The 15,559-nt window shown below is 44.5% G+C and overlaps 1 protein-coding gene across 1 annotated transcript in view; it reads left to right on the plus strand.

Moving 5' to 3' along the window:
• Window positions 1-15,559, plus strand: part of PALM2AKAP2 (PALM2 and AKAP2 fusion) — a 506,606-nt gene that overhangs the window by 132,888 nt on the left and 358,159 nt on the right. Inside the window, 1 exon segment of the mRNA XM_032240316.1 lies at window positions 9,068-9,113. Coding sequence (XP_032096207.1) covers window positions 9,068-9,113 — 46 coding nt within the window.

Here is a 15,559-nt window from a genome sequence, read left to right on the forward strand (position 1 = left end):
GGGACTGACAGGCATACCCAGAGGGGGTGGGATTTCTGGAACTCTGTGAAGTTAACAAGAAGAGACTTGGAAAGTTAGAAGAAGGAGGGGGAGGCTGCATTCCAAGCATAGCTCATGGTAAGAGAAAGCACCAAATTTGGAATGGGACGAACAGATGAAGAAGGTGTCAAGTTCTCTGGGGAGGAGTAGAGGGTACTAGAAGCCAAATACAGGGTAAAGCTCTGGCAAGATGCTGTGGTGACTTATCTGAGCCTAAAACAAAGGAGAACCATGCCAGAATGCTAAAAATCTTTCTTTCCCCAAATCAATGAAGGGAAGTTTCATAATGATGGACAGAGTCCTAGATGGAAACTGACTACCTGTTCTACAGGAAGATCTTCGATTCTAACAGAGAACTCTCTGATCACAAGAAAAGCTATCTCAATTTCAATGATTTGTCCACTGGCAGAAGATAGTATAAGAAGGGCTCACTTCGGGGTGAGTGAGAAGTAAGGAATTAGAGGAGGAAAGACGGTAACTGAGTAAGAAGAAAGGAAATCATGAAGGACAAACAGGAGGCACCTGGCTCGCAGCCCAGGAAGCATGAATGATCCTACCTCCAGTTATAGGGGCCCAGTACTTAATCCAACCCAGAAGGTGGAGTGTAACAACCTCCCTCTCCTCCAATCCCACCCCAGAGGCATTATTCCAGCAGATAAACAACTGACATGACACCTCAATAGAAAGCAAGATCAGCTTTGCAGCAGAAGTGGCCCTGCCAGCTGCCCTTCTTCTTTCCATGGAGACAGACACTGTTTTCTTTGGGGATGCCCAGAGAGCTGCAGTCTTTTCTGAAGGGTTGGGCCAGACTTGGGAGCTCATGGGAGTTATGGAACTGCTTTCTCTAATTTACAAAAGCTAAAGTCTTGTTCCTGCTCTTTCCCTTCTCAAAAGCAAAGGGCGCAGATGCTCCTGTGGAAGCACCTTCCCTTGTCAAGTCTGCACAGGGTCCTCACAGAGCCTCTGGAGTGGCTGCCTTCCATGCGCTGGCTCCCACCGTCTTCTTCCAGGGAACTCCACAAGGCTCCTGGCTCCCAGTCAAGCAGCCGCCTTTGTGTCTGCTCTTTTTCCACCCCCACCTCCCCGAGTATGCCTTCTCCTCTAGTGGGATAAATTTAGCTCTGAATGAATGCAGAAAGAAGAACACATTAAAGTAAACACAGACCAAACAGCATTCAAATATAGGTTTGGCACACACACACAACTGACAAAAGATCCAAGTTTTTCTGTTTCCTTCTCTTCTGCTTATCTCTGTTTCTCCCATCTCATCCTTAGACTGCTACACCCTTTTCTGCATGTATTTAAGCTAATTAAATAAGTAGATCAGAATGCAGGGCTGTTGGTCTTCAGACCCCATAAAGGAGAAATCACTGGAGAGACTGAGAAAAGCCATGGAGTGAATGAGAGCCCTAGGTGGTGCTGGCATTTTCATTTACTGGCTTGATTATCTTAGAAACTCATCCAAAACCTTGAAGCATATTTTATCTTATGTGTTAGTACAGCATTTTCTCCCAGTGCACTGAGTCTGCAGTGGTTATAGAATGTTACAATGTATTTTATTTTTTGAGATGTGGTTTTCATTCTGTCATCCAGGCTGGAGTGCAGTGGCATGATCATGACTCACTGCAGCCTTGACCTTCTGGGCTTAAGTGATCCTCCTGCCTCAGCCTCCTGAGTAGGTGGGACTACAACCATGTGCTACCATGCCTGGCTAATTAATTTTTTTTTTTTTTAGATATGGGATCTTGCTATGTTGCCCAGGCTGGTCTTGAATTCCTGGCCTCAAGCTATCCTCCCACTTCAGCCTCCCAAAGTGCTGGGATTGCAGGCATGAGTCACCACACCCTGCCTGCAAAGTCTTCTAAACATCTTTCCACCAATCAGTCAGCATGTCCCTAAGCCCTAATTTTGAAGTATTTTATTTCACTGTAGTTCTTCACTCTCAGAGCGTTTGTAGTTCTCAAAGCACTTTCTCATTCATAAACTTTAATCTTATAAGACTCTTATGGGGATCCTTAGTTATCCCTGTTCCCAGTTTACAAATGGAAAATCTATTCCCATCTTACAAATAGAGAACCTCAGTTCAGAGCAGGCAAGTGACTTGTATGAAGTCACACAGTAAGTGGCAGAGTTAGGATTAGGACCTAGGATTGATACTTTGTCTTATGTTCATTCCACTCTACTGTGAGCTGCTTTGGGGAAAGGCAGCCTGTCTGGGAGGCCCTGGCTGGGAGGGTCACACATTAGTAATGAGCAGTTTTTGAGACTGGCTGACTACTTCTCAGTGAGACAGGCTCAGAGGGAGCCAGGATCCGTTTTGCCAATATATGGAGGGCAAGGCTTGGGCAGGCAGTTGAGACCTCTGTCATTACCAAAGGAGTCAGGCAGGCACAGCATCCATAGGTGGTGGGAGCTGAAGCTAGGCTTTCCCAGTTTCATTATTCATTGCCCAGCCAGCAGGGTAGACAGGATTTAGTGGGCAGACCACCATCCCTCCACTGCCAGCCCCGCAGGAAATTTCTCTCTCGTCAGCAGTGCTGACTTGCAGAATGTACACGGCATTATTGAAACACGGTTAACAATGAAAAGTGTTGATGGCCACACTACAGAAAGGGATTCCAAGCTGACGGGGCACATCGTGGTCATTGTGCTAAGGTAAACTAGACTGGCCCCTAAGCTCTCTGAGAAGCCAATGACCTGACTGTGTCTACTGGCATCAGATAACCAGGCTGGGGTAGAACCTGGCCTTCTCAAAGACTTTCTAGATTGTAGCTAACTTATAACCAAACCTAGAATTATTTCTACCACAGAGCACTTCAATATGTAGGCACGAAGCTGTGTTCTTAATACTCAAAAATTAAGCTGTTCTTTCCATATTTTCCTAGGACTTAATCTATCTCCTCTTAAATTTTTAAAAAAATTCCTTCTTATTTATAATTGTTAGATTGACCCACTCTAAAAGATAAGACTGCAGATGTCTAAGAATCATTAAAAGCAGAGCCTAGTAAAGATGTTTCTAGATAATAAATGACATAGGACAGAATCCTCTTTTTTAAAAGATGGAAAATGAGAAGTACGTTATAATGGAAGGAATTTTAAGAATACTGATAGCTCATCTCTTTTTTTAAAAAAAGTCTACATAAAAGGGTGTATAAAATCAAGTCATTCACTTAACTTGGTCTATGGCATTTTTAATGAAGCAATAGCTGGGTTGAGCGATTGAGATCTACCATTTCCAGAGCACCTACCATGGCCAATCACAAGACTTTTGTATCTGTTATCATTATTTATTACAACATCTCTATGAGAGGACTGAGATTCCAAGTCATCCTTAGAGTTCATGTCTTTTCTGTGTCATATCTACCTCCTATTTCCTAATCCCACTTTTCAAAACTTTTATCATTAACAAGACTACTACTGGGGACCAACATCTGAATAACACAGTGTTTAAACTCATCAGATATGACAACCCAGTGAGACTGGACATCACATATTTTCATTTCCATCTTAATCTAAGGAAACTCTCATTCTGATCTATTATGTGATTTGTCCAAAGTATCACAGCAAAGTAAATGTAGAATGTCCTCTAACCATTCATCTTGGATTAATTCCCATACACTCTCCTTACCCCCCCAGTCTCTTCTAGGGACTCATGTTAATCAACTGCCATTGCCAAAGCTAACCAAGGGAAAAGGAAGCCATCACCTGTAATACTAATACTCATTTCCAGCCAGATTTCCAATTGCTCATTTTCAATCTGCTATGTAAAGACCTTAGTCAATATATATCTTAAGCAGCAACCAGCCTAGTTTATTTTCCACACTGGTGCTGTTTCTGACCTCTTTCTCTGTCTTCTTGCTCCATGGGGACTCCCTATATGAATCTATCATTTGGATCCCATGGAGAAAAATAGCATATACTTGAAATCCCATCAACTTTCCCAGAAAGCTAACAACCACAGGAGCCAAGAAGACCACAGGCAACGTTCTCCTTCTTTTGATTCTGTGCAGCTATCACATATGTTTTAAATGACCACTTTTTCAAAGGATCCCAGGCAAAAGAGAACTAATACAAATATAAACATGTGAGGGGATCTTGGCATTCCTTTCAAAATTCCTTTTGTCAAAGGGAAGCTTCAGGTTTCTGGGAAATGTCACACTCTTAGCTCCTGCTCAAGTCATTTCCCTTGTGGGATACAGAGCTCTTGCTTTCCCCACAAGGGAATTGGCTGTGATCATCTGTGATTCTCAAAGGACTCATGTTCTAAAATAGATCCTGAAATTTGTATTAACAAAACATCTATTTTACATATCTAGCATTCTGTATCCTTTTTCTTAAATAATGCTTTGCAATGAAGCGTGTATCATAAAAACCATTAAACTGTACAGATGGTGCTTATGCAACACAATTTAATGTCTCAGCAAGAACTAGTGATTTGTTACATACATTATACATCATCATGATGTATATTTCCGGATTTTGAATGTTTGGAGGGCAAATAGTCACCAATATGGTTGTGGCACTAGACTATGATTTTTTTCTTAATATCAGGCCATGGCCTAATGTCTAATATAAAATAATTATGCAGTATAGGTTTATTAAAGAAATGGCATAGTTTGGGTTATAAATGTCTGTGTTCATAATGGGTTTAAAGATTTTAAAATACGAAAATTTAGAGAGTTGCAAGGAGAAGTGCTGGAAGAGGAGGAAAGATTTTCCCTCTGCTCCTTGGCCAACCATCAGGCATTTACTTCATGTGCCTTTCTGTTTCACTTAGGGTTCTTGGTCCCAAGCAACAGAAATAGATTCTAGTTGACAGGAGCAGAAAAAGAATGAAATGAAATTGTATTCGATCACAGAAGAGATGGGATGTCCAAAGAAAGAAGGTTGGGCAAAGGGTACAACCAAAGGTGAGCTACTAGCCTAAAGGAATTCTTAAAATGCTGTGCCTCTAAAATTCTTGGTAGGTGCACATGCCTGACTGAGCCCAGATTGCATGCCATGCCATGGCTTCAAGGGGATCTGTGGAACAAGTATTTGATACCTCCCAGCTTCTACGACAGGATGTGGCTCTGCTCCTCACTATGGCTTGTAATATGGGAATTCCCCAAAGATGGGAAGGAGCTCACAAGTTGGCCAGTCGCCCCACCCCCCCAAAAAATGTATATATGAACGAGTCTGTTAAACTTCTTACCTAGCCAAAAGCATTTTGAATTTCCTCTCTTCTTTGGCTTTTGGCCATGCCTGCTTTGATAATCCTCAGCACTGAATAAAATCAACCTTGTTTTTATTGTGGGTCTCTGGGCAGTTAAAAACCACTTAGGAGGTACACACAATTCGTCATGAGTCTTTAGTCTATTCCTAGTAAATTAAATTAGTACAAAGGTTCTAAACCCATCTCTAACCTCCACCTCACCCCGTAGAATTTAATTCTGTACAAGTCTTCAGGAGATTCTGATACACATTTCTGGTTGGGAACCATGTTTTAGTCTTTCTTATCTCCCACAGCTTCTTTACAAACCATTTCTATTTTTATGAAGCCCCAACCTCACGCCATCAGTCTTAATCAATGACCCTTTGTTCAACTGGGAAAACCAGGCCATCTGATGCAAACTCACTTAACCTCTCTCCAGAGACTTCAACTCAAACTTTCTTCTTGTCTTTATCCGTTTCATCCTCCTGCCCTTCTTCATTCTTCCTTCTTCCCAAGGCTAAGTGACTAATGTGATACTTATCTAGATGTCCTCTCAACTAATCAGAGACTTTGCCTAATATTCACCTTCTTTTTGACTGTGTCTTTGGCATCATCTCCCTGTTGTTTAATTTGCCTTGACCCCCAAACATCCAAGTCTTGCCTGACTTAAAAACCCTTTCAACTAGACCCTGCCTCCCATAGGCCATGTTGCTGTTCTACACCTTTATCTTTCACATCCCAAGAGCTGAAAGAGGCAGTCTGTACTCATGGTTGCTTCTCTCTGACCTCTCACTCGTCCCTCAACTCTTTTTGTTTGTTTGTTTTATTTTCAACATTCACTTGGTAGCAGTCATTCCTCAACTCTTGGAAGTGCTTCCAAGCTCACCTTCCAGACACAAGTCACTCATGGCCTCCTGACAGCCATCCAATAGCCTCTTCTTTATCTGCATCCCCCACGACCTTTCAGAAGCATATGGCCCTGTTGAAAACCTCCTTCCTTCTTTGTGGCTTTCGGTGCAAACCCCTCTGGATTTTTCCTTCTACTTCTCAGATGATGCTTTATCAGTCTTCCTTTCTGGAATCTCTCCTCTTCTTGCTCTGTTTTCTCATCCAGGCTGTTCTCATTTCGTTAGTTGTAATTGCAAAGTAGATGACATTCGGATGTGTGTCCCCAACCCTGAGTCTTCTCTTCAGAGTTCAGATCTTTCCAACTGATCACTTACAAAGGGTGCCCAGGCCCTTTTCCTTCTCCACCTTTCCATCCCATCACTTCTTTTAAAAATTTATTGCAGTTAAATATACAAAACTTAAAATTTACCATTTTTACCACTTTTAAGCATATGGCTTGATGACCATAAATACATTCTCATTGTGCTCAATCATATCTTTTAAATATCAAAATAGTTGGGAGTAGAAGGACCATTTCTGGTACATTTCAGGTTTATTCCTGGGGCCTGCCCACATCTCCATATCACTGGCCAACCCTGGCACTTAGTGGTTAAGAGCATGGGCTCTGGTGACTGTGATCTGAGTTTAAATCTCAGCTCTTTAACTGTAGCTGAGCCTTTCAACCTCTCTGGTCTCAGGTTCCTCATCTTGGTATTCTCTACAAGGCAAGAAATGAGCTGTTATTGCTTCACTCTGCTGAAGCAATAACAGCTTTGTTTATTTGTAAGCAAACCCCCTTTAAATAACTTGTCCTGCTGGGGCTTATGCTGGAAATGAAGAAAAAAAGTATGCATTTGAAGAAAGGGATGGGTCTTAGCCAGAACATAGAAGTATCTGATATATTGGAGTGGGATGTAGAATCTGGCACTGGCTTGGATTTATGAAACAAACAGCTCCACCTACACTTGTTATGAAAAAGATGGGAAAACAATCCATCAGTAAACGATTTTGGTGAGTGCTTCTATCTTTGGTCAGAGGAGTAATTGTTCATCAGTGACAGGTGAACCTCTGTGAAAATTGAAAGAGCAATTTAGTTGAAATGGAAGAATTTACTGAGGAAACAGGTGATTTTGGAAAATTTGATGTACGTATCTCCCCTCCCTCCCTCCCTTCCTTCCTTCCTTCTTTTTCTTTCTTTCTTCTTTCTTTCTCTCTCTCTCTTTCTTTTAGACAACGTTTTGCTCTTTTTGCCCAGGCTGGAGTACAGTGGTGCAATCTCGGCTCACTGCAACCTCCACCTCCCAGGCTCAAGTGATTGTCCTACTTCAGCCTCCTGAGTAGCTGGGATTATAGGTGCTCACCACCACGCCTGGCTAATTTTTTGTAGTTTTAGTAGAGGCAGGGTTTCACCATGTTGGCCAGGCTAGTCTTGAACTCCTGACCTTAGGTGATCCACCCACCTTGGCCTCCCAAAGTGCTGGGATTACAGATGTGAGCCACTGCACCTGGCCTGATGTGTATATCTTTTAATACGCTTTTAAATCCTGAATTTATAGAATCATTGTGGATGTAGAGGCCAAATCAGTGTTTATTTCATTTCATGAAGAAAAGTTTGCCTATGAATGTTGGGAATTCTAGCAGGTCCCGCCTTAATGTTAAGAGGCATTTTGTTTGTCTTTGGCATTGATCTCCTTTTGGACTGGGCCTGATCCACTTCTCACATCCAGTCCAGGACCTGTCACAAAAGACTCACTTTAGTACCACATGGTATCCTGTTTCAGTAAAGAATAGGTGAAGTATTTTAGCGAGTAGATCCTATTTTTCCTCTCGGATGCAGTGAACAGAAGACCCTGAAAGGATTTCAATCCAGAATGTCACAGGATAATAAGAGCAGATGTATGTGATGCCCTTTACAAAGCACCTTTACATACTTTTTCTCATTCATCTCTAATGACACTTGCGTGAGGTAACCCTTGTGATCCTCCATCTTTTTCAGATGAGGAAACTGAGGTTCATAGTGGTTAAGCAAGTTGCCTGAGATTTCACAGCTAATAAAATGTGAAGCCTTGGCTAGCACTCAGGACTACAAACTCTTGGCTTCTTTTAAGGCCACATTTCCCCTCACCAGAATGGTGACCTCCCTGGAGATATACTCTACCCTCGGCCGACTTGATGTTGAGGACTTGGTCATCTTAAGCATGTGGGCCACTTGGGCAAGGCAGCCCTTCTCAATTGTAAATGTCCCCACGTGGAGCCCAGGCGTCTGGCGTGAGCTAAAAGGTGCCCTGAACACTTGGTGGCCTCAGCCACCACGTAACGGCACGTGCTCGGGTCCCACATTCGGTCAGACGCCCCTCTCTACTGGCATCTGCGCCGTGGAGGCGCACTGCACTCTCCCTCCGCCCCAGCAAGCGCGTGTCCACCCGGACGCGCCACGCCAGCCGTGCGCCCCAGCCGCTCGCTGTGCGCCCCTGCCCCAGGTGCCCACTCGCTCGCGCGCCGTCGGTCTGCGCCTGGGAGACCTGCAGCAGCAATCGCCCGGAGCCGCCTTGGACCGCGGCCTCGGGTCCCCCACACTCCAGGGGCGGAGCGAGGAGTCGAGACGTCAGGGCCCGAGAACGAGCGCGGGGCGAGCGCGCCCTCTCGGCGGCTGCCCGCGTCCCACGTCCTCTGCTGGCGCGGGCGGCGGCGACCGGGAGATGCAGTGAGCGGCGGCGCTGGGGCGCAGCCAGGCGGCCGGGCGGGCGGAGGCCAGAGGCTGAGCCCGGGCTAGCCCGCCGTGCGCACAGCTCTGCCCGCCGCCCCCAGAGCGGATCCCCAGCCGCCCCTCGGCGTTCCCCTGGGTTCTAGCAAAGCCCCTCGGGGTGCCCATCAGTTTCCTTGGGTGACTACAGCGTGTGTTTTGTTTTTCTTTCCTCTTTTCCCTGTCTGTGTGCCCTTCTCCAGGATGGCAGAGGCGGAATTGCACAAGGAAAGGCTGCAAGCCATAGCAGTAAGTCCACTTTCATTTTATTTTCTTGCTCTATTGTCTGGGGTGGAAGGGGACCCAGAGGGTTTCGGGGAGAGCGGCATGCCAGCACAGTAGCCGCAGGGCATATGTTCCGGGGACTAAAACTCTGTCAGGGCTCAGCTAGGCTGCCTTTCCTTTCTATGTCTGTAGATGGAAACCCCCAGGGCATGCTTTGGACTGGGGATCTGAATGTGGAAGACTGGCTTAGAAATAAGATGCTTGCTGCTGGGCTTTGGGGAAGGACTAAACAGAGGCTTGGGATGGGGGGGAAACTCCAGGAATATTATCACCCAGTGCTCAGGCATATGTTGACTTTATACCCTGGAGAATCAGGAGAAGGGTGACCTGAACGGTGGCTGCCATCCTCTTTGCGGAAGCCATCCTCCTGTTAAGTGGAAAACCAGGAGTCAGCGACTCAGCCAGCCACGCGGTAGGACCTCCTCCCAGAAACCGGGAATGTTAGTTTTCCCTTCTCTGTTTTATATTGACAAGGGCACTGGTGCAAGCCACCACCCTGGAGGAGGTGTGGGGACTTCTTACAACTGGGTCCTGGTTATAATATTCCATGAGAACGTCTTTCTTAGGGGTGTGGAGTATCTGAAAACCTATTTTCAGTATACAAAGGAGCAGCCAGTTTGGCAAAGTTCGTAGGCACTTTCAGAAAAGTGTACCCATGTGCATCTTGGTTTTAAAAAAAGAACTCTCTGAGACTGCCTAGATTTGAGCAATCTTAACACAGTGTTGCCAATGATCCACAGATGTGGTATTTTTACTGGAGCCACCACAGCTGGATTATATATTTCCTTTGAGGATGAGGGAATGATTACTGCTGCCATATGAAATAGTAACAATTAAAAAAAGAAGGTCTGTTAACATTGGCATAAAAGAATCTCCAGACATTCTTCCACCTAAATATTTTTTTTTTCCAGTTCGGAAGTTCTCTGGAAACATATATAAATTTGTTGGAGAAATAGTGTGTAATGTTTTGGAAGCAAAGTATATTAAAGTGTTTTCCAGAGCCTTTTTTGGACAGATTCTTCATTGGGAAAATGCACACAGCCCCTTCTTTTTTGGGAAGCATTTGATATGGTCTCCATGGCTCAGACCCTCTTTCTCAAATGCCTCAAATCTGAAGTGTCTTGGAGACTTCAGTGCCAAAGTGAGAGCAATATCTGTCGGCAATGTTGAAATACCATGGTTTGCCTATTAGGTAATCTTTGAATGTGGTGCTCTGAGCTCAGGAAGGCTGTTTTTTCTTCTTTCCCTTTCTCCCGGTGCATGTGTATTTTGATGGTTTACGAAGTTATTTGTGGTCTCTAAAGTTGGTGGCAAGGCAGTGTGGCCAGTGTGTCATGAACTTGATAAGAATGGTGATATTGAGTTAATGGTGCCATGTAGCTGGTGGGTGTTTTGTGTGAACTGGATAATAGCCTGCTTTAGCTGTTGATGCAGTGGCTGCTCCCATTGGCCGCTGCTGAAGATTTCCAACAGTTGTCACATTTTCTGCCTTTGCACAACCAGCTTTACTGGATGCCTGAGGAACAGCTGAACTCCATGAAAGGACTTGCTTTCCAAACGTGGGGCCAGTAGCTGCTAACACTGGGGCCACCCCCTTCCAAGTGCGGTTGAGTAATCCCAGTAGAGGCCAAATTGATTTTCAAGAACGATCTAGGCAAATCTTTAGGAATTCTCTTGAGTGTATAAGAATACACACAAATACTCACTCGTGCTTCTTCAGTTATTTAAGAATTGAGTTTACCCTGTGTATCTGGGGAGCTGTTGATTATTCTTCTGAATGTGCACCTATACAGTCTGCCCTCCCTGTCTGTGGGTTCCATATCCATGCCTTCAGCCAACATTGGATTGAAACTACTGGAAAAAAATAATGGATAGCTGAGTCTGTACCGACCATGTACAGACATTTTCTTGTCATGATTCCCTAAACAATACAGTATAATCAACTGTTTACATCGCATTTACATTGTGTTAGGTATTATAAGTAATCTGAAAATGATTAATGTATGTGGAAGATTGTGAGTAGATTATATGCAAATGCTATGCTGTTTTCTATCAGGAGCTTGAGCATCCTTTGATTTTGGTTTCCAAGGGGGGTCCTGAAACCAATTCCTTGAGGATGCTGAGGGCTGACTGTATGATGTTGTCAGGACAGATTTGCTGAGAGACAGAGAGAGAGAGAGAGAGAGAGAGAGAGAGAGAGTGTGTGTGTGTGTGTGTGTGTGTGTGTGAGAGAGAGAGAGGGGGGGGGGGGGGAGTTGGGTGGGGGGACTATGGCCACATAGGTAAATGGTTTTATGCTGTGCTTTGGCCTAGTGCCCACTCTCTGAATTCTGCAAATCCTGACTCTCTCACCACCTTCTTGGAGTTCTAAGAGGACTCTGAGGAGCTCACAAGCCTGCCCCTAGAACCTAGCACACTTGAAGTCTCTCTGGAGACATGAGGGAAGAAGAGAATAGGTCCTCACATCTTTACCTACTTGGGCTTCTCTCTCAGAGGCAGAGCAAATAGACTGGGATTCCAGCCTGCAGGGCCTTGGGCAGTCTTTAGTCTGGGTCTCAGCCCATTCATCTGTAGAATGGGCTCCTGAGTTCTACCTCCTGGGCTGGTTGTAAGGCTTAGTTAGGATGGAGGTAAAGCACCTGGCAGGCAGCTGCCATTGGATGGTGTTGAGTAAAGCCCCTAGTTTCTGTCTATACTGCTGTCTTGTCCTGTGGGGGGTCAGAAGCAACATCTCTGAAGTTGAATAAGTAGCAATGGCTTTTTTTTTTTTAAGACAGAGTTTCGTCACCCAGGCTGGGGTGCTGCCATCATGGCTTGCTGCATCCTGAAAGCATCCTCCTGCCTTGGCCTCACCAGTAGCTGGGATTACAGGCATGTGCCACAATGCCTGGTTAATTTTTAAATTTTTTTGTAGAGATGGAGCTTCAACATGTTGCCCAGGCTGGTCTTGAACTCCTGGCCTCAAGTGATCCTCCCACCTCAGCCTCCCAAAGCACGGAGATTAAGGGCATGAGCCACTGTGCTCGACTTAAACAGCTTTTTTTCCTTCAGCTGACTGAAAGCAAGGGCCCTGCCCAGCTTCACTTTCTCTAACTGCTTTAGACAGAGGCAGAGATAGGACTTGAGGATTCATTCATCCATTTGTGCCGTAGGTATTTACAGATTCCTCCTCTGGGAAGGTATTGGCAACATTGAAAACTTGGTATCCCCAAGTTTCAGCCGTCAGAGGCTGAAACCTTTATTTCATCCTTTGCACATAATTTCCTGAAGGACAGAAGTCCTAAGACTTAAGCTGTTTGTCACATGAACATCTGTGGAATATCCGCCCCCCAACACAAAACTGAATTAAATACCTAGAAACTACAGTGCTTTAATGGAATCTTCCATTTGGGTCCAGGAACTAATCAATGAGAAAAGATGACTCATCCTGTTTTCTGCTAAAAGAAGAGCAAGGCCATCTTTGACAATTGTCTCTGTGCTCACATGTTTCTTTTGTCTGTAGGGATACTCCCCATATTTTACATTTAGCACAGGGTAAAGTCCTCTGAAACGGTATGAATGAGAATGGTAATCCCAGGGAGTAATAACAACAATTGACATTTATTGAGTGTTGTTCATTCAGTAAGGCACAGTGTGAAGTACTTTTTTCACCTAACATTATTTATAGTCTAATGGAAGAAATAGAAAAGAACATAAGCAGTTACTATCCAGTGCCAAGAATACTATGAAAATGAGCACCCAGGAGGAACATATAAACCAAACTCAGAGCTGTAAAACAATTCCCCAAAAAGAAGACGTTTTAGTAAGTCCTGAAATTGGGTAAAAAAAAATAATAATAATAATCATAACCTTCCCAATTATCAGGAGGCATTTGTTTATTTATTTGATTATTGTTTGTTTAGAACATTTAGTGTGAGAAAGAGAAAGGCAAAAGCATGAGGAAGTTAAGTCAGTAGCTAAAGACACAAACTCAGAATAAACACTGAAATGCTTTTCAACATGTATTATCTCATTGAATCCTAATCACAAGCTTATGAGGTAGGCACTACAATATCACTCATATTTTACAGGCAAGGGGGTTCTAGAACTGGCCTAACATTAAACTGATAGTATCAAAGCCAGGATTTGAACACTGCCCACAGCAGGCCTTTGATTGCTTTGACTGCTGCCCTGAGCTGCCACCCAAGATGGTGGCAGCGTCTTCCACCTCTCCCATGAGCACACTGTGCAAGTGGTCTCAGCAGCCTGGGTGTAAGCCCAGGAGAGAGCAGCAGTCTGATTTCATTGCAATGGGAAAGCTTGAGGCAAGCCAGGAGGCCCACGTCCTTTTGAGAGTCTTTCAAGCCTGGATTCAGTGCATAGAAACACCCAACATAAAATGTAACGGAACGAGTAACATTCCCATGGGGAAGAAGCTGTTGTGTCTCAGTGGAAATCAACCTTGGGGGTGGGTGCTGTTATGTCTGCACATTAGAGGGTAAGATAGTTTTCCTTGGGCATGAGTGAAAATAATTAAACATTATAGAGATTGTCTTGGGTGAAACTCATAAGAGCCACATGGACAAGGCCTCAGGCTACACCAGGGACCAGCATGAATATGTTTATATATGTGCTGAAATAGGAAATGCTAATCTAACCTATGCTGCTCTTTAGGGAATTTTGTCATTTAATTAAAACCCACTCTGTGAAGTAATAAAGATGATATTTGCATTTGTGCAGTACTTTATAATTTATGAAAACCTTGTACATGCTACCTTCTTTCTGAGGTGTATAGGGCAAATCTTGTACACTTTACAGGTGAGCATCAGAGGTATCCAAGCTTACACAGGTAGAGGTGGGAGAGCTGTAGTAAATCCCAGTCTCTCCTGACTCCCAATTCCTTGTTGTGTTAGTCCGTTTTCACGTTGCTGATAAAGACATACCCAAGACTGGCTAATTTATGAGGAAAAAGAGGTTTAATGGACTCACAGTTCCACGTGGCTAGGGAGGCCTCACAATCGCGGCGGAAGGTGAAAGGCACGTCTCATGTGGTGACAGACAAGAAAAGAGAGTTTGTGGAGAGAAACTCCCCTTTATAAAACCATTAGATCTCATGAGACTGATTCACTATCACAAGAACAGCACGGGAAAGACCCGTCCCTGTGATTCAATTACCTCCCACCATGACCCACCCACAACACATGGGAATTCAAGATGAGATGTGAGTGGGGACACAGCCAAACCATATCATTTATGTTAGTGGTACATCCAGCCTTGAAAGGGTGCTTTGATATGGGCTGAAACTGCCACTAAGATCCTGCTAGACTAAAATCTTCTGGCTGGGAGGAGAGGCATGAGCTTGGATATGTCTATGGAATCTGCCCTTGTTAGGATTTCACTTTCAGCCTCTTTCATTCTTGGAACTCTCACCAAGGGGGCAGTTAGTGAGTTTATGGCTTTCACCTGATCCTGTTCTTGGTCCTGCATAGACTATATGCAACCTATACTCAGTCCTGGGTATAGGTTGTTGGCTTAAGCTGGCTGTGCTGTGGGCTTGCAGAGAAGTACTTGTTGGCTTTTTGTTGGATTCATATCTCCCACCTCTTGCCTGGGAACGTACAGCCTTGAATACCAGGCTTGGAGTGTGGAGCCAGCAGCCAAGTAGGCCACCGACCTGCTTTTGATCCAGGCCTTTTAGGCTGGCCTGCCCAGTGTGGGCAAAAGTCCTTGCTATGATTTACATGCTATCCAGTCCAGCTTCCCAAGGATCCCTCAGAGGGGTTAGAGACCCAAACCCAAGCCCTATAGAAACAGACATTGTGATTCCTGTGGGGACCATCCCTATCTTTGTCCCTTGTGGACTTGTGTCATTGGTGTACAGCTGTCAGAGGATGGAGAATTTACGATCTTGGCTGTACGTCTGTTATCTTCTATCTCAGAGATGCAGATGACACCCTGCTTCTAAAATTCCATGTTAAGGCCTAAAAAATCATTTGCTTGGGGTATTGGTGCTGAGGAAGGGTTCAACTTGGCTGAGTCTATGGAGCTGCCCAGTGAATAGGTGACACTTTGGGCCCATTCAGGGTCATTGCTGTGTCTGGGAGTGCCAAGGCAGGCCTTACACAGCATGCATAAGGGTCACATATCTCCCTGCTACGTATTTGTGTCTCTGAGTATTTCAGTCTTCAGCCTATTGGGATGGAGAGAAGCTACTCTGACAAACTTTAAAATGCTCTGAGAAACAGAGCAGTTACCATGAAAAAAAAAAAAAGTCATCATAGAAAAAGCTAAGCAAGGGGGCTTGTGGGTTATAGTTTGTCAATATTTAAAGGAAAACCAGAGCCCAGTAGAGTTGTTTCTGTATTTCTTTGAGGGCTTCTCAATGCTTCGGGGTCACTGCTGTTGGTCCTTTGAACTCCACATTTTATCAC

This window comes from Sapajus apella, unplaced genomic scaffold, assembly GCF_009761245.1.
Source record: "Sapajus apella isolate SASKATOON/1434 unplaced genomic scaffold, GSC_monkey_1.0 scaffold46, whole genome shotgun sequence".
NCBI lineage: Eukaryota > Metazoa > Chordata > Mammalia > Primates > Cebidae > Sapajus > Sapajus apella.